This window comes from Streptopelia decaocto, assembly GCF_964273445.1.
Source record: "Streptopelia decaocto genome assembly, chromosome: 5".
In the NCBI taxonomy this organism is placed as follows: Eukaryota; Metazoa; Chordata; class Aves; order Columbiformes; family Columbidae; genus Streptopelia; species Streptopelia decaocto.
In genome coordinates, this window is record NC_138659.1 from 3870033 (window position 1) to 3890123 (window position 20091).

Sequence of the window (20091 nt, forward strand, 5' to 3'; positions counted from 1 at the left end):
TTGTCTCTTTTTGAAGGTAATAAACTTCAGTATAACAGACTGTGGTCCCAAGAGAAAGACTCCAGTTGAGACAGAATGAAACTTTCAGGCAAATATGGGTGTCTGGGTGGTGCAATGAGAGAGATTCTGCATGGGATTAATGCACAAACTAGAATAATTTAGGGGGCAAAGAAAAGATATAAAGAGGAAAAACAAATCAGCAAAATTAGGTTAACTTAACTAAGTGTTCCTGTCATGTGGAGAACTGCAATCGATCGTAACTCAGTTTGGCAGTATTTTTTAAATATGTGCGTGCAAGTAAGGAAATATTTGTGCTCTGCAAATTGTGGCCCCAGCCTTAACAGTTTTATTTCCTGATCAGAGCAATTAGTCTGTCTGTCCCTCTCTTTGGTAATCCAGGCAAGTTGGCTTAGGGGGAGGCCTGAGAGACAACAGTAGAGCATGTGGGGTAAGAAAATAGACTGTGTCTTCAGAGGCAGCAGTTTGATCTTTGATTTATTTTTCAGAAAAAAAAGGCTTAGAAAAGTTGAAAAACACCCAGCTTCTCCTCAGTCAGCTGCTGTGTATGTATGCATGGCAGCAATTGCTCCTGCCCTTTTTATTCCATGTATTGCTTGCTTGGCCAGAGAGGACAAAGTGGTCTCTTATTTGAAATAAACCTATACCAAGTTCTTGAGCAGATTGCCGCACTGTGTATTTTGGAGTCATTCCTCTAGTCAATGCATGCCACGGGTACACGTCTTACAGGGTATGCCCTCTCCTCTGAGAGAACTGCCCTGGAGAGGTGGCTGAAAAGCTGCTGTATATTGGCTACATTGACGGTGTAGCAGGAGAGGGATCTCGCTGAAGAATGTGTTTCTCTGGTGAAAACAGCTGCTGCTTGTGGCCATAGTTTGCTGGCAGGCTTTTTGCAACCCATGCCAAAAGTCTGATGAGGAGTTTAAACTGGTTGCTGAAACTTCTGTTTGTTGCAAATCGAGTTAATTGCCCACAGACAGAAGAGCAAGTATGCTCAATAAAAATGAGGTAATGTAGCACAATATGGACACCTTGCCTGTGTACAATGCAAGTGACATGAAATAAAGCCAAGATTATAAATGCACAGTAAGAAATACAACTAAGGCTAGTTGAACTGCTGATCACAAATCCTGGGATGTTCGTAAATATTGAACCAGTCTAAAGCACAAAATCTCGTAATTTGTTGCCTTCTCTGACATTTGACGTAGGGAGTTCCACCAGCACAGCATTGCTGCTTGCTGTGCCTTTTCGTTGTGTTGCACCTTGGTTAACGAAGCTTGATACTTTAAATATTGTTGTCAATATCAGATTTACAGAATTGCATGCAGCAGCAGCATGAGAATACGTACTTGCAAAGCCTGTAGTACTGAGGGAAGGTAGTTTGCGTTGTTGTTTCATTGCTTTTTGGTGCTGGCTTTTTGGGGGCAGGTAAGACTGACTGTCTTGGTTCACAAGCAACTGACTCTACCAGTCTTACTCTTACCTGGTTGTTCAGAAATACATGAGAGCAAAGGAAGCCTGTTCAAGTTTTTGTTTGCTGTTTGCCCACTCTAAACACAGAGGATTTTTTTGACATCTTCAGGAGTTGATACAGTAGGTGTGTGCTCTTTGCTCTACTGGAACTCTTGTTATTTTTGGCTGTGTCAGCCTACACCTGATTGACAAGGTAGCAGCTTCATTAGGGTTTTATGTTCATTACAAGTCTGAATGTATCTTTTTCTTGGATCCTTCACGCAATAAAGTTGTTATGCTAAACTTAATTCCTAGAGGCACCTGCTCGAGAAGTAATGAACAACAGAGAGCTTGGTCCCCTAACTTCCACTTTCTTGGTTCCTAGGCCTGGGTGTTGGTCTGGCCTGTTCGTTACCAGTAGTGCTTTAACTGACTTGTGTATTGGGTTGTTTGATTTGTTTTTATTTAAACATTCGATTCTGGGTTCTGAATAGCTAACACCATTAAACGGTTTGTCTTCACAACTCTTCAACTGAGAACTGAGGCTTAACAAGATGAAGTAATTTACCTAGGATCATTAAAGAGATTCATGACAGTCCTGGAAACTGGACATCTGGCTCAAATCTCTCATGGCTTCTTGCATAAGATATCTTCCTATACTGTGTGCGTATCGCATACTATGTTTCCTCACCTTGAAAAAGCCAGCAGGACGAGAAATTAAACATAATTTAAAGCTGTTTTAAATGGAAACTACCAAAACAGAAACTTCAGTAGAGCTGCAGTCCAATTTCTGAATTATGAATGTTGTAGTTTTTTCAGTGTGTGCTGGATGATGACTTTAAAAAGGTCCTCAATTTGGGAATGTGTTGGTCTAAATGTGAGTAACTGAAAAATCATGTTGCAGCATATGAAGTAGAAACTGATAGGGATATTTATTGCCCATGTTCATATTATTTTTTGTTTGGGTAATCTAACACTTACCAATGTTTTGCACTAAGTCCAGCATTTATGTTGTCAAAAAGCAAAAAGTGGGTATAGGAGTTACTCTTTTATTTCTTAAATATTTTGTTTCATACAGGGATGTGACAGCTATTGATCAGATTCTTTAATTACTCTCCAGTGGACAATCCCAGCATTTCCCTAGAATGCTGGTGATTTCAGAATCCTGTTGTAGTCTGTGTGCCTTATGGCGGTTTCCATGGCTATCATTTTAATGTCCAGTCTTCATTCCTTGATATACTTTTAATATCACTGTCAGTTTTGTTCTTTTGGCTCATTAAGTTCCTGGTTTTCTGCTCATCTTTTGCAGGACTAGTAATGAATGGCTCTTTAAAATACGAAAGTGAAGCTGCAAAGGCTTAATTCTTTTCTCATTTATGTATAGGATCGGAAATGGTAGAACACGGACTACATAGACTCAGAGTTGATGGTACAATAATGCTCTTGGTGAAACTGCAGCTCTACTACCATAGGGGTGTTTACAGGTTTCTGTCACCTCGTGGTCTGTGCTGGTGAGACAGATCTCTGTCGCTTCGTGATCCAGCCTAAACAGAGAGACAAGCCAGCCTTCCATGCATGGAGGTTTGGATTGATGACCTTCCCTGGTCGTGAAGAGAGCTCACTTATTCCAGATGGGGTCTTGGCAAGAGCATGGCGTAGAGAGGAATTTAAGGTCTTTTGCAAAATGGTGCTCTGCATTTGCAGCTAAGGAAACTCATTACAGGAACAGAGATTTTATGTATTTATTTTAAATGCCTTCTGACTTAAATTTTCTTTCGATTGTTCCCACTTGCAATTATAACAGTGTAATTCTCAAGTGATTTACTTAGTGAAAACTTCAGTACTTTTTGAGTTATTGCCTTACCTGCAGCGTGGAAGTAAGACAAGTCCAGCAAGACTTACAGGACACAAAAAGAGGCACTACCATGAATTTTTTCAACTGGGCGCCTGTCAGTGTTTGAAAAGCCATGCAAAGTAGTGGGAAAAACCTTTCACTAAACCTCTTGAAGACAACGAAGAGCTTTGATAAACCAAGCAACTTTGATGGATTGTAACAAGCGATGAATCAAGCAGCTATATCTTTAGATTCCAAATCTATAGAACAGTACCGTCGCACAATTTATTAAATCCAGTATCTTTGTGTTGAGCTTTTAAAATATTGCTGTATGCTTATGTCTGTTTTCAAGAATCATTGTTAATAATTACTTTGAAACTTCAGAAAATTATTTTTGTGGATTAAATAATAAAGTCAGCACTATCTAGTAGGTAAATTCTACCTCATCCAATGTATGTCAGTAAACACAGACTGTAAGCTCTTCAGGACACAGTGTATGCTTTCCTTTGGCTTCTGAAGGGCATGTGTTTTAGTCTTCTGCTTTGGCTGGAGCCACGTTGCTATTGTCTTAATCTATTATCCATTTTTAAGAATATTCCTGACCTGTCAGGCAGTGCTTGAAATAATAATAAAAAAATCAGTTGGCATAGGTGTAAAAAAACTATTTTTGTGTGAAATGTAAATCAAACTCTCTCCATGAAATCTGATATTCTGCATCCATTTTTTTTTCCTGTTGCTTTCTAATTCTACTCTTTTAAGATATCTTTCCTACTTTAGCAATCACTTAGGCTGTTACTGGTCGTGTTTCATCCATCACAGGCATGGGAGGCACACAGCCTTTGCACACTTTACTTAGGAGCCTGTACAATTTGTAAGGGCAAAGAAATAATTCATTTTCTTAAGAGTCAGATTCTCTAAAGGGTAAACTTTCAAATGAACAAACAATTTGGATGGCAGGATGGCTTAATGTAGCAGGAACAACTGAATATCTCTTCCACAGATGGTGGGAAAACTAAACTTCCTTTGGATTTGTCTTTATTTTTCCTCACACATGGTCCTTCAGGATTAAGGATTTTTTAATGAGAGCAGCGTCTGACATTTTTAGTAAAACAGCGTGTTCAGTGTGCTGCTGTAAACTAAGGCTCGTGTTGCAGGTGTGACAGCAGGTGCTAAGGTGTAATTTGGTAACTTCCATCTTCCTGTTTTTATTTACTTTTATTTAGCATTCAAAGCTTCCCAACTGCCCAGAGCAGTGTGGAATGGGCTCTCTGTAAGAGGTGTGGGTTTTCTTCTTTCTCCTATATCACTAGTCCTTGTTTCTGGTTGTTGTTGGTAAGCAGCACTGGCTAGAGCATTCAGATGAGTTCAATCAGAATAATAGGGAAATTAGTAAGATTCTTGACAGTTGCAGTGCCGATATGTGATTTGCTTTCTATAATAGCAAGAGAAGAGATGTGAGTGCTGTCTGCTGCATGCCATGGTAGGAGGTGATGCAGTTTTATTTTATAGGCAGCTCATCTTTCAGTGGTGATTTTTATTTATGTATTTATTTTTCAGAATTGTGGGTAGTAGCTTGCCTTCTTAAAAGTTAACTTATTTTGATGTCTTTTGAAATTTTATGTTATAAAAATCCCTGACTTACTTAGGGAGGCTTTTCTTCTGTAGCTGGTGCTAGTGGACACATTTGTTTCAAGTCATAATGTAAAGTCTTCTGGTATGTCCCTTGGGGCTTTTTAGTGGGGTTATTCTTTCCAACATGTTGCTCTGTGACTTCTTCAGTCCAGATTTATGTCTTCATTTGTTTGACTTCTGCTACTATTCCTAAAGGCCTTCTCTTGCAGTTTAGTAGATTATTCACAGGACCAGTATGCAAAATATATGTGCCATGACCTGCCATGTTATAGCACAGTAATAGTGTCAAGACTTTGGTTGGTAACACCGAACTCAGGATTTTGGAGATTAGTAGCAAGAAATTGTGATAGGATCTAGGAGCCGAAGAGTAAATAGCAACGTCTCTGAATGTACTAGCTGAAATAGGGTGTTGGAGAGCAGCCACTGTGATGGAGGTGGGAAAGGTAAATGCAAGACTAGAATGTATTATATCAGGTAAAGTATTTTGTTGGGTTTTTTTTTTGTTTGTTTGTTGGGGTTTTTTTTTTGAGAGATGAGAAATTAAGACTGTTGCTTAAGGCAATGGGAAGGCTTTTTGCTTGAAACACTGCGCAGGTGTGGAACTCAAATGCAGAACAAACACTAGCCAAGGAGATAAGGTGTTCAGAGGGGAATATGATTTGGTTTAAATTTGCTGTGAGAAAGCATAGGCTGAAACTTGCAGCATGGTTTTAATCAGAGCAGAAAAAGGTTTCGAAACAGTCTTCTAGAAGGAGTAATCAAGACAAAAATCCTCTAACTTTATACTGGAGCGAGAAGCTGCTTTTGTTGTGTGGCTTGTTTTCTTTTGTTGTTGTTGATTGTTTTGTTTGGTGCTTTTAAAAAATAAACCGAGTAGTGTGATACCTAGAATGGCAGAGGGCTAAATTCTGCATTGGGAAACCTCTTGGAGAACTCTGTTTTTGTGACCTGCTGCTTGTCCCAGTCATCAAACTGCTGCACACCTTTTTGTGGGTTGTAAATTATCGATGGGGGGACGGGGAGGGGGGAAGGCAGGGAGTGTCACTGTATTTTACAAATGAGTTCCTCTGAAATTTAGGCATCTCTAATATTTGACCATTTTGTTGTTTGTGCCAAATTTTACCAGGCAGCTGCTGGCTGGTGCTGCCTCCCAGGCTGGGTCCTCTCCTGGCAGCAGGTTGACAAGCCTGGTTAAATCATGAATCTGTGTTTCGGGCTGAAGCGGGAGGTGGATTGTGGGTGCCTGGATCAAGCATTTGTCTTCACCAAGTCTATATTATTTTCATCTTCTGTTAAGCATTTCTCTCCCTTGTGTCACTCAGCAATACTCCAGCCAGTGATTAAAATGTGGTGTTCCAGCAGAGTAACAGCAATGGAACAATTTCACATTTTCCTTCCTTGATGAGCCCTTAGTTGTGTTAATGGAAGCCCTGACTAATATGGTGTGACTTAATCAGCATGTCTTCTGCTGCTATCACTGGTGAGTGCTTGCATATGAAATGTTTCGTCTCAGGTGGTCCACCTCGTTTTCTCAGTTTTAAAAAGTAAGATTTGAAAGCAATACAGCTCTTAAAAAGCAAAGCAAAACAAACCCTAAAAAGCTACCAAAAAGAAGAAGAAAAACCAACTTTCTTTGAACAAATAAACAAAGATCGAAACTCCAGGTTCTCTTGGTATGTGCATCTTTGGGAACCGTGTTGTGGAAAGTGTGATGTCACGGTGGTGGTCTGTGTGCTGCTGAGGGTCACTGATCCGTGGAGTTTTGGACGGCATGGCTAAGCGCTTCGCTTCCTCTGTTGAAAAATCTCCTCTCCAAACACATGATGTAAGTAAGCTTGCTGTAACGGCTGGAAGGTGGAATCTCAGTCTTTTTGGTGCAGCTGAGTAGAGTTTGGTGAGCATGGAAAGAAAAACTTCGGTCCTCGTAATATATAGTTTTGTATTTTTTGTACTGTCAGTGGAAATTAAAAAAAACAAGTGAAATTCATTAGTAAGAGACAAGGTCTCTCTCTGTGAAAGACTTAATTAAATATTCTGTTCATCTATTTGGAAACAATAAAATTAATTTCGTCAGCTTTTTTCAGCAGATGTGGTGGAAAATACTGTTTACTTGAGTGTTTAAAATGCAAATAAAAGCTGCTGTCTTGCCCTTTCACAATGTTAGTAATGCATGGGGAAAGCAGATGTATGGGATGGCAGCTCACAGGGTCTGTAGCTTCTTGTTTCCTTCCCTGCCTCTGATTGAAAGCTGCCACAATTGAGGCACTAGGCAAAATGAATTGTGGATTGCACGCCCAAGGTCCATTTGCAAGGCCCAGCTGATTGCCTGGGTAGGCAGCAGCTCTGCTGGCAGGCGCTGGGACTGGTGATGTTGCTGGAAAGATACAGCGCTGCCTGACTGTGTGCGTGATGAATGTGTTCAGGGCTTTGCTCTGATCTTTATTTTTCCTGGCAGGGTGAGAGTTAGAGAATTCAGCAGTTGTTGGCTGCTGGTTTTTGATATATTTTTTTTAAGTTAGTCAGCTTTAGAAGAATGTAGCTAATTAAATTAATCATTCTGCTGCCAGGCTTTACTATGTATCGGGATTAAAACACCGGAAGTTTGAATGAGGCAATTAGCTCTGAAGCTTAGGATCAGGAGTGCTTATTAGGGTATTTGCTATTCTGCAAGTTGTTGGCTAAAGAGGATGCCTTCCATTATACACGCAGGCAGAAAACCACGTGAAGACCTCAGGTGTTCTGCAAGAAGAGTTGTTGACAGACCTGAGATACTGGTCAGTTTTAGCTGTTGCATCTCCCACTGTGTGTCCTTATCCTGTTCATGCTGGTGGCAGCTTGAGGCCTGTGCTCATTATGTTAACCAATACCTCTTGTTTCCATGTAATAGCTGATTGTCAGCATTACTCCTGGATTACAGTATGTGTTTTCATTTAGACCCTGTGTGGTTTCTGATGAATTACACAAATTCAGCCTATTCTAGTTGCAGACATAGTAAGCTCTCTGCACGTGTATATAGTTCATATAATTTGTTTTAAAACACCCTGGTAAAAATATTTTCCTGGTTTGTGTTAGCTACTACTAATTTTCTTTTTTTTTTTTTTTTTAATAAAATGATTTTGTAAATCATCTTTCATTTTCCTTATTTGAAGTATATACAGTCTTGTGTAAATAACTTGCTGTGCTATGTGTTGAGGGAAAATTACAAGTTTAGTGAAGGTAATCGCGGAAAACATTTTGCACTTTTTCCTTTAGCAACATTTTCATGGGCACATGAAGGCAAAGAAGAGTTAAATGTCCATTATTATCATCATCCCCTTTTTTCAGGCATAGGAAGCCGTTTGCATTAAGTCAAACTCGAGTTGATAGTTTTCAAAATCGTTCTGTGATGAATGTTCAAAGAATTGCAGTCTGTGTGAAGTGAATTTGTACAGCTTATTTACAAAGAGAGTGTAAAGTATTAAGAGTGTGGGGACATAAAAAGTCAGTGTCCTCCAGCTGCCACCTTTCCTTGGTGTTGTCACTGGAGAGGCCAAAGGCCTGTGGTGTGTGTGAGCATTAAAAACAAAACTGTCCCTATGCCTGGCAGAGGGTGTGAAGGGTGGTGTGAAGACATCACTGATGTCAGCGTCACCCTGGACTTCGTGGAGCAGGAGCTGGGGAGGGATCCATTTGGTGTTCCTCAATAATGTTCTTGTTTTGAATGTTAAGTTACCATCTACTCTGATGTTTTAATAGTTTTTGGCTTGTAGTTGGCAATGTCCTTGGCCTCTCCTCATGAGAGTCAAGGTCTCCCTGGCTTCATGTAGGGTAACACCTGCAAGGAGGTCTGATTATTTGCACATTTTTTTGGAATAACATTCATTCCCTGCTGTCTGAAGCCTTTTAGCTTTGTTTCTGGCCTGCATGATTTCAACTTTTCTATTTTCTCCATGTTTGGATCTTAGTAGCCCTTCCCTCGCTGGAGGCTGAGGCATTTCGTGGCAATTTTGGGCTGTACAGCTGTCATGGTTACACTGTCACAGGTGACAGTCCTTTGTGAGTATTCATCCTTTGAAACAGAAAATGGAATTGCTTAATCAAATGTAATTGTGTGTGTTGACGTAAGTACGTAGTTCCAGGTATGGGGGAGTGTGGGAGGGAGTAGATGCCAAATGTCAGCCTGTAAAGTTACTGTGCTAGAGAGAGTTTTTGCCTGGTTTTGCAGCCTGGTACAGTAGTGTAACGTTAGTAATAGAAAGTGGTGCTGTGAAGAGCACAGGATGTCCCGGAGCCGATCCCTTTGCTCAGCATTGTTGAAAGCCATGGTGAAGATCAATGGACTTGTAGGATGTTGGCATTTAATTTTGCATTTTTGGCATGTTCTGTTATGTTTTACAGGGAAAAACACTAGAACAAAGCTAATCAGATTTCACGTGTGTGGACACTCGGTTCAGTGAGGCTGGTGTGAGGCAGCAGCGCCACTGAGCTGTGTTTGACAGTTCTGGTTCTGTTGAGCCTGTGCTTTGCACAGCAGATTAGCGCTTGGGTTTTCTGTTGGAGCAGAGTTGAAACTGGGGTTTGTGTAATGACTTGGCTTGACCTTGGAAAGAGTTGCATGTTTGTTTGTTTTCTTTTCTTTTAAAGATCATGCTCTATACTAGTGCAGGCTGATTCCTGAAGACACATGCTCTGTATGTCTTGGTTTTCATTTATAGTCTGGTTTGGGACTGCAAGGAACTATTATGATCCTCTAGGCTGTAAGGGAATTTGCACCTGGTAATTAGGGCTGTTAGCCCCCAAACTTATGGACAACTTAGTGAATATGTTTCTAAAAGATAGTAAGTCTTTATTCATATGTTCTAGTAGGTGAAGAGTCTTTTATATCCTTTGGTATTTTATTCCAGATCATATTTATTCTCCTTAAAAATCTTCGCCTTTTATTTCTACATTGAACACTGATTTCTAGCCACTGAATCAAGTCATGCCTGCTTTTTGTTGTGTTGCTGAGATCTTCTGCTCTTTAGGTAATTGCAGACTGTGGGCAAAGACCTTCTTTCTCTTCAATAAGTTGAGCCGGTTGAGCTCCATTAGGACTACTTTTTATTATTATTGTTTGGAGGAATACAGCACCTGACTGCCTAAGGCTCTGCTTACATTAAGTGTTAAGCCTGGACTTGAGCTCTGGGCTTTGGCAGCAAGCCTGCTGTGCTGCTGCCGTTGAGATTGGAGCCCGACTGTAGCATTCTCCTTTCTGTTCGTGTGAGGCAGAGTCCAAGATCAGCTGCACAGCAGGTCTGGTAGTGCTGCCATCCAGGTAGTCCTGGAAACCTGCCTTCCAGGAATGGGAGTGACGAGGAGAGTGCCATTTGCTTCTGGAGTTCTCCTGCCTGTGAAGAAAGGGCCTGTTTGTGCAGCGCGTTGAGCCAGGGGAGAATTCAGCTTGCCAGGCTCACCCTCCGTGAACTGGTGAATTCAGAGTTTGGGTTATGGGGTGCTCCCCTGAGCTCTTGCACACGTGATTCTCTTGAGTGGTGCGCACTTTCCGGATGCCTGTAGATGGGGGTGAAACAGTCTCCTCTGGGGCATGCCCGGGGTCTGGGCGTAGACTCAGGAGATGATGCCTGACCTCAAACAAATGAGAGACCCTAACAAGGCAGGTTAATGTGCGTCAGTATATCAGTCTGGTGCTCCGGCACACTGATAGCCTGATAATTGTCAGTTTTCTGTAAGTATAAGTCTACCTGATTGATTGATTAATTAATTAATTAATTAAAAGAGCAGAGCCTAAAACTACATCCTTTGGAAGACACAAGTAGGTAATAGAGCTGGCATCCTTTATTGATGTAAGGCAGAAGCAGACTTGGTAAGTGAAGGGTGAGTTGAAGGGATAGGCTGTTAAAAGGAGGGTAAACGACTTGTGCTCGATGTGACAGCAAATGGAACCAGGGAAGCAGGGTGGTGTGGTTGGAGGAGGAAGCTGGGACAATGATCTTTCGAGTAGTGTGTGAGTAGGGCAAAATTGCATTAGTTAGAACCATAGGAGAATGTGGTTTGCGAAGCTTATGTTCCAGACCAGAAAGTTTACTGTTCAGTGTCATAAGATCAAAGTCTTGCTTTGAAAACATTCTTAATAAGCTTATGAACTTGTGTTCATCTCTAAGCTTCTGCTTTTGGTTGCTGATAACTGTAAATTACCCTTTTCCACCCCATGTGTCAGTTTGAGCAACAGGTAATGAGACTTCCTCCTGGGAGGAGACAGGATGCCTTCCAGGCCTGAATATCTTTCTTGTTCCTAGCTTATATGTATGTAAATTAAAAAATATTGATTTTGGATGGTAGCTCTTGAGATACAAAGATAACCTAAAATGGTGTTTTCATTGTATGATCCCATCTGATACAACACATAGGATGAGCCATATGATGCTACTAGGGTTAAGTCTCCTCCCCAGCTTCTGGCACCTTTCTTCCAGCTTTCTTTGAGAAGATAAACAGTGATGCTGACAGGTTATGTATGTGAAGGCATTCACATTGCCTTAAGATATCCTCACCTGATGAATTCAGGGCCATCCAAGAAATTAGAAGAGACTCCCTTGGCTCCCGCATTAGACTTTTCTGTTTTCTTTCTTTCTTTTTATTTTTTTTTTTATGTTAAGAAAGAAAGAAGCCTCTTTCACGTTACTGTCTCAAAAAAATAAGTTTATTCCATCTTTTAATGAGGAGGAGTTGCTGCTGGATTTCAGATTGAGGGACATTCTGTGCCTCCACTCCCCTCTGTCCTTAGAAGAGTCAGGAGGGTGCTGGTCTACAGCAAACTTGCTGCTGCAGGGTGAGGGCACAGTAGGTAAATGCTTCATGTCTGCTAACAAAGTATTAAATCATGATTTTCTTCTGAATCTTGCTATCAAGGACATTACAAAAGCAGAGTGGGAATTCCCAGCCAAAGGCAGCCATTTCAGTTGGTAGCTAACAAGATCCTACAGACATCAAAAAATAAATGAGGTTCCCTGCTCCAGTTACAACAGCAGCTATAGAGCTTCAAAGAGGTCACAGGTGTGGAAATTGGAGGACTCTTAATGGAGATGGAGATAAAAAGGGATTCTCTAAAGCCTTGGATGTGAATTTCTAATGTGAGAAGTGGTGAGTAATGCAATAGCTAGGAGGTGTCTTTGGCTTTGCTTGGAGCATGCTAACAAGCAATCAAAATGCTTGCCCACAGCCAAACTGTTCTTTCTCTTTCCACTCTTTAAAATAATAAAACCATTACACACAAACCCCACTGTTAATGCAACATGTGGGTGAAGTTCCAGGCTATTGTGTATAAAACTCTTGGTCTTAATTCCAGCAGTAATTATAACTTGTTCCTCTCTCCCCTGTTGTATGGCGACACTGCAGGAAGTGATGCAAAGTTCCCTGTTTGTGCTTATGTTAACTTAGGCTGAGTGTAGGAACAGAGTCTATCTAATATCTTGATTTTATTTTTGTTTTCTTTTCCTGTCAAAGTCTCATCGGTAATACTGCGCCATTGCAGACTTCGGGCATTTAACTTCAGTGTTTTTTTCTGCCTTCAGTTCTAGGAGCTTGTTCTACTGCTGGTGGATATTTTGCTTCGTTTCTGTTTATAATGCAATCTGACATTTGTTTTCCTCTTTCTCTTGAGGCTGATTTTGTTCAAATTAGAGATTTCCTTGCAACACATGTTTTCTCATTTTCTAGTCTGCAGGTTTTGAGGCCCTCAGCAGTTTAGGCTACGAGGTCCTGCCCTTGTCTATACTTGATAGAAAAGGCACAGTGAATACCACTAAAAAAAAAATCATCATTTGCTGCCAGCTATTTGTGGTAACCTTGATATCTCCTGTTTGAACAGAAGGGATCCAGCAATAATTGCTGAATATAAAAGAGTTTTAGCATTGCCTTTGTACGCGGGGTGTGAGAAAGTCCAAGGCTTTTTATTTATGCTGGTATATTACACCATATAATTGCATCCATCTTTTGATCTGTGGCATGAATTAGTTCCATTGAAAACATGTTTTCTATTTTTAAATTGGTTGTCTTGAACTGAGTTCTTGAAACATTCTGCTTTTTGGTCTTGTTTTTGTGTAGATTTTCCATATTGTACTGGATTTAATATAATTGTTGACGTGTTGGTTTTGAGGGTTTTTTTTCTTTACTGTTTTTTTTCCTCTATTTTGTATAAATTTGTTTATGTTTTGTATTACACTGTTCTATTTATCCAGATTGAATATGTAAGTTATCTCATAATACCTGAGCATTTCAGAGTTTGGAAATATTTGATGGTGAAGCACCGTTAGCCAGGGTTAGAAAGGGAGAGCAGAGATTTGGTGGCACCAAGTGCTGTGTTTCCATACGAGGCTGACCAGTCTGTGTTCAGCGATGGCTGCACTGGAAGCCCAGCACTCCATCCATGGCCAGCAGGGACAGAGAAACATCTTGAAGCTCACATCATAGGTGGGATGATCTCTGCAGGACCTCGTTTTTCTCTACTGATCAGCAGCTGAGCCTAAATTCTGAACTTGAGAGTGTGTAAATTGCAAATCTGAGGTTAAATGGAATTACTGAGGCCCAGGTGACTCTTACAAGGAGTGTCTTATTCTCCTTTTCTGTGGCTTTTGTGATGCTCACAAAAATGTGAGGTGTTCTACCAGCAAGCTGGGGCCGCTCTCCCTACACCTGCATAACACTGCGGTGTTTCCTGGTGTCCCCCTACCCAAAGGCATTTGCTCTTCGCTTTTTGTTCTGCTTGATGGTATTTTCACCTGGTCCATACAGCAGCTTCTGTGGTAGAGCCCTGATCTGTGACAAGGGCTCCTCGGTGTCATAAAAGTGGTAAACAAAACGGTACACGCCAGGTTTGGCAGAGTAGGAAAATGCCAGAAATTCCAAGCATTTGTTCCATGTCCTGTCCATTAGACGGTCCTTCCTGAGTTAAGACCCTTGCTGTGTCCTTCCCGTGGTTGTAATGGGTGTTGAGGGTGCGTTCGTGTGTGCATTTGCCTTCCTTTGCAGTGGTTCTGCTTGGGGTGTGTGCTTGCTGGGGTTTTTTTTTAATCAGTTCATGTTGATTCTTATCGCCTGTTTGTATAATAGTTTGGGGTTGATGTAATCATTGTTACATGTATTTCATTAAGAGGTGTGTGTGTGTGTACCTAGGTGTTTGCATAATTCATGAAGTCAAGTATGTTCACATACCCCTTGTTAGCACACGAGGGCATGTAGTAAGTACATACTTCTCTTTGTATCAGTGGCTCACTGGGAAAGGTGCGCTGTATTTATTTGGCATGTATAATATATATGTAAAAAACCCCACAAGCTCTACCATTTATTTTCTTTCTTCTACACCCACCCTAAAAACGTAAAGAAAAACACACACTTCTGCTAGGGCTCTAGGATGGTTTATTTTTTCATTCAGCCAGTAGTTTATTCGTTCAGGAGTTGTACACTGGAAAAAAGTGCATCCATTAGACAGTGAGGGCTTTATTTATGAGGGGGGTGGTGTTTCAAAGGGGAGGCTGTCAGGTCCCAAAAGAGCCTTTCATGGTGTATTCTCAGCGTGCTTCTGAGGCCGCTGCTCTGCTCATCAGGAGGAGAGACAGAAATGTGGGTTTTACAGAGCAAGTGTGTGTTTCACTGGTCCCTGCGCTCACTGACGTTTATTTACATATTGGGAGAGTAAATGGGTAGAACAGATGGCAACCAGACATTTGGGGGTTCTGTTCCCGTATACTCCTCAGGGGTCTTGCATTCAGTTTTTGCAAAAAGCTTGTCCTATAGTGAGGAGAAAAAACCCAGGAGCTTGTTCGCAACTATGAAATGCTTGTTGGGTTTTTGCTGTAGTGACAGATTAAAACTTCTAGTAAAACGTTAAATAATTAAAAGGTTTGTTTTACAAGTCAAGATACTTGTTCCTTAGGATAAGTCCATTGCTGTGTCTGTCTCATTATTTATTTTCACCACTGGAGTGAATGCATTGAGATTTGAAGCCAGAGATCTCTTCCTTCTGCAAACTGAGTTTGAAAGGTACAGGTCTATGTATATAGGTCTTGGATGCCTTTTGGCCTTTTCTACAAATATTGTAACTCATTTGTGCTCTTGTAAAACCAGAATATCTGACAATTTTGCAGGATTTTCCAAGATAGTTAATATGTGTTTCTTCACTATTTACAGGTATGAAGAGAGATATTTACTTCCATGCCAAGTTGAATTAGGTTTTCTTAATTTCCTTGTACACACTGGGATGTCGGAGCAGGGCTGCTGCAGTGTGCTGGGCAGCTTGCTTTAGTGGGTTTGTTCTCTTTATTTCCTTCCAATGTGTGCGTGTCGTTTGTCTTAGAGAAGTGATATTTAAATCACTTCTCCTGGGCAAAACCATAATATAAAATACATAGTTTCAAAATACGTAAAAAGGGGAATAAATGAAGTGAAAATTGGAGAGCTCGACCTTTTGCACAGCATGGCAAATCAGCAGCTCTAAGAGTTTGTGACGTGATGAATTCCAACGACTTATTGGTAAACACATGAAACTGCCCAGCATGTGTAGGAGAACCTGTCAAATAATGTAAATACCAGACCTCAGTTAGTTTCACCTACAATGTGGAATCTCCTAGTATTAAAGTCTGTAAATCAAACCTTTCTGTAATAAACCTTTCTGTAATAAAGGGCCGGTGCTGAACTAGTTCGCTTTGAACCGAGGTGGTTTTCAAAAGTAAGAGCAGAATTACTGATCCTCCGTGAGCTAATCAACTCAGGTTTTACCAAGTATTTTCTAGTGCCATTCTCATTAAATAATGGTTTTTAAAGACAAAACGAGGAGGCCGTGTCATGCTCTGCAGGGAGGCCTGTGGTGGTAAATGGTAGCACAGAACCTGAAAATGTTAAATGTCAAGAAAGAAACACTATCTTCTTGAGACACCTTTAGAAGGTTGATCATTAACAAAAAATAAAGTGGAAACTTGGTACTTTTCTGTAGGCCACGCTGTGCAAATATTATGTTAGGATTAGTTTAAATGAAGATAATTGCTGAACTGGTAGATTTTTGGCACAGCCCACGTGAAATACAGAAAATTGTTTCTAATTGAGAGTTTTTAGCCGGAGTATATTGATAGTGTGCGTGGTTAATGAAGCTGCTGTGTCTCACTCAATATGTGACAGTGTTTCTGTGATATATGCAGCAGTACTGTTAAATACTTTGTAAGGCACTTTGGAATCCTTTGAGATCAAACTTAAATACAAGCCTGTTATTAAATAGAACCTAAATAGGACCTAACTTTTTGTTTTTCCTAATATTGCTGGTTTTAGGAAATGTATCTCTAAACTGAGCCCACCATCGCAGTGCAATTACTGAGCAAATCACATCCTTAAATAGTCTTTGCTTCTTTTTCCCCTGATAAAATAACATAGTTTAAATATCTTTTCCAGTGGTTTGTAGCCAGATGCAACGTCAGCTAAAAAGATTTCTTCAGAAAGATTTCCTTTCGACATCATTATGTAACTAAAAGTAGCTGTTGTAAATGCTACAGAATTTCATGGCAGTCTGGGAAGCTGTGGCTTCTGTGTCTTGGTTCCTTCCCTTAGGAGCAGGTGATGGCAGTTTAGATGGTCACGTATTCTTTGTGGTCCAGAGCTGGATAAACATTAACCAAATAACTAATAACAACACGACTCAAGAAAAGTGAACTAGTAAAACCCAGTAACTATATTTGTCAAAGTATGGCAGGCCCTGTGTTTTTTAAAGTAAAACAGACAAACAAAAGCAAACCACACAACACAACCAACAAAAAACCCGGGTGTATTTGTTGTGTCATCAAATACTAATGCATGTGTGGTCATTTGTATCTCTGAAGGGTTTGAGTTGTTTGTTCTTCTTTGGCAGACCGATGTCTTGGTGTTGAGCTGCGATCTGATCACAGATGTTGATTTGTATGAAGTTGTGGATCTCTTTCGGACACATGATGCTACTCTTTCCATGTTGATGAAGAAAACGCATGAACCCACAGAAGCAGTACCAGGACAGAAAGGGAAAAAAAAGCCAGGTATGTAGATAGGAATATATATATTTATTTGTTAATAAATTATAGAGAAACCACTAGTATGTATGATATGTTTAGTTATCAGTCCCAGAGTGAAAGAAATAAAAAAGGTACAGATACCTATTTTTCCTCGGATTTCCTGGTGGGGGTGTGACTCGCTTTTTTTCCAGCTCGGAATTAAGTATTAGACACGTGTAATCTTGCAGGCTGTGATCCAAAGCTCACAAGAGTTAAGGGAAAAGCTCCAGGTGACTTCAGTGAGTTTTGGATCAAGCCCTAAATTTTTGTTGCATATGAACATTAAAACCGTTAGGTTTTTCAAGAGCGCTAAGCATCAGCCAGATTATAGCTGGGAATTTTACCATTGACTGAGGACCAGCACTAGATGGGTAACAAATACTTCTAGAAATTCTCCCCTCTCATGTGCTGAATTACTGTTCTGAGATCACATCCAGGAGCTTTTTTGCTGGGCGAAACTCCCACTGATTTCAAGGACTTGGTTAGATGCTTATCTTGTCCCTCTTACCATAAAATCTTAGTGCCTAGTAATCTTTAATGTATCTGTTCTCACAACACTGCTGTAAGGCAGGGCAGGGCTATTATCCCCATTTTACTTATATGCTAAAAGTACTAAGTACCATATAGTTGTTCCCATACCAAACCTCTCTCTTTCTTTTAATGATACCTGTTAAATTGCTGAGGCTTGATTATTGCCAGCGTAGTGGCTCCATGATTAAAGCTCAGAGGCATTACAGTAAAATGAATACGAAAGCATAGCTTCAAACTGTTTGAGAGCAGAGTGAAATACAAGCCAACAGTTGGACTACGGGTGTGTCTGAAAGTGGAGGAAAAGTGTTTTTTAAAAGAAAGCTGCTTAGGCTCTGCATGAAAAGATTTTTCTGGAGCAAAATAACAGTAGTAGGGCTGAAAGCATTTAGGACTTGGGCTCTCAAACAGCTCTAAAACCCCCTGTTTTTGAAAAGGCAATCTAAGTGATAATGACACATAAAACATTGTCAAGAGCATGACTACAGCCAGAGTTAAGCATTCAGGAGTTATAAACTAATGGGTCTATGGCTAAACATCATAGAGCTGCCCAGTATGTGAGCTCTGAGCACACAGTGGGGGGCAAGGAGGTTTATGAGGATAAACAAGATCGTCTGAAGACTCTTGGCAAGTGTAAACACATTAGGTTGCACATGCATTCTTAATTTGCTTAGTTTTTAATGTTTGTGAGCTTGACTTTGTAGCATTAATCTTCCTACATGTTAGAATTTGTGTATGAGTTCTCAGATCTGTAAAAGACCCGTCTCAAAAACATTCAAATTCCATGACGTGGAAGTGTTTTGACACCCGCAGTGTTTTTCTGTGGAGCTGGGTGCTCAGGCCTCTCACTGGAGGCTGCTTGAGCTGTCCTGGGCAGCACTAGGAAGTTGTTTTCTCTGAACTGCCTGGGGTCAGACGTGGACCCTTCCAGACCTTTTTCAGTCATTTACTAAAAGCAGGGTAGTGCCAAGTGTGAGGCATTTGGGGTTCTTCTCCAGGTGCTGGAGGGGAGCACTACATTTTAGGGAGCACACACCCTCCTGCCTTTTTTGCCTACTTGACTGAACGCACCCTGTTGCTATCAACTCATCCCTGTCTCTTTTTCCATGCATACTTCTTGCCACCACATTCTCATTCTGTTTGCTTAGTCTCTTCCTTCAAGTAGCCTTGCCAAGAGTCCAGCTTCTCTTATATATTACTCTTTTCTTTTATATCAGTCCTATCCCCTGTTCTACTTCCAACTTCTTATCTTGACCTGGTTCATTTATCTGCCCATAGTCACCTGTTCTCTTCTCAGTGTCCTTTCATGCACAGTCCCAATTTCCACCAGTTTTCAGGCACTATTTTCTCTCCCTCCCTTCCAGTTTGTTTTGCAGAGTCCTTGTTGGTTGTTATCCTGTTCTTTCCCCTCACCCTTGTAAGCTTCTAAGTTTTATTTCCTTTTAAAAAACATGTTGCAAAACCACAACAAGCTCTTTCCCCTGGAGCAGTTATCACAGCATGGGGCTGTGGAGCCTCATGGCTCGTGTGCTTTGCTCCTACCACCCGATGGTACAGAAGACGTTAGCTGGCACCTGCTATTTGATCAGTTCTAGGAGCTGAGGAATTGAAACAACCTTTCCTTAAGAATAAAATATGCAGACATTTTTGCAGCAGAAATAGAAGTGTTGAAAGAGCACGTGAAACTGCAGTTTTTCAAAGATTTATATTGGAGTCAGGTGGTAAAAAGTACAGTCCTGATGCACAGGTCAGCAGCGCTTACTGACTGTCATGCTGCTTCTCTGAAGAACTGGAATACCAGAGCTTTTAAAGGGAAGTGCCACCTAATTGTTTCAGTTGAGGATAACCACTTTTAAAAGAAGCAGAACTGTTTTTGCTGAAGTTTTCCAAATGTTCCTCTTAAGGCAGACACCATTGGAAGTTTCATCCCAAACAGTTACAATTTGATGAAGTTTATAAGCAACCGAAGGCAAGATATTAACATGGAATGTGTCAGGCAGATTTCCGTAGTGCGTGGCACTATCTAAATCATGACAGTTCCATGTTTCTGTATGCTTGTACTGTATTGTTCAAGTGTTAGTATTAGGAAATGGATCCTTAGCCCTGACAAGACACTAGAAATACTTGCAGCTTTACTTATTGTTTCACTGGTCCTACAAATTCAATAATTTGTGGAGAAGGAGCAACAAGACTTTTATCTTGCACATGCCATGGAATCCAATGCAAAGTCATGATATAAGGAACATTTTTTAAAATTAACATGAATTGCAGTGTTATGCAGCTATAAATTCATACTGATGGTTTCATGAAATGCTTAATATAACTGAGCTGCAAGTTAGAGGGTGAAGTTCATTAGCTTTCATACTTGGGCGATCAAATATGGATGACAATAAGCTCATTGGCTTCTTTAATTGAGGCATGGCAATAAAAAAAAGCAGTGTGTTAGTGACTGGTAGTAACCCAAATAAACAGAGTGTGTCAGGAATTCAAACACCCAGAATGGAACCATGTGCTTAAAGATGACCTACAAGGGATTAGATGGAAAAGAGTGTCTGAACACTTCTGTGTATAAAGAAAGGCAGAAAA

At 40.6% G+C, this 20091-nt stretch overlaps 1 protein-coding gene across 1 annotated transcript in view; it reads left to right on the forward strand.

Moving 5' to 3' along the window:
* EIF2B3 (eukaryotic translation initiation factor 2B subunit gamma) overlaps positions 1–20091 on the forward strand; it is a 97442-nt gene that overhangs the window by 3628 nt on the left and 73723 nt on the right. The window contains exon 4 of the mRNA XM_082052665.1: positions 16803–16962. Coding sequence (XP_081908791.1) covers positions 16803–16962 — 160 coding nt within the window. The remainder of the gene's footprint in view (positions 1–16802; positions 16963–20091) is intronic.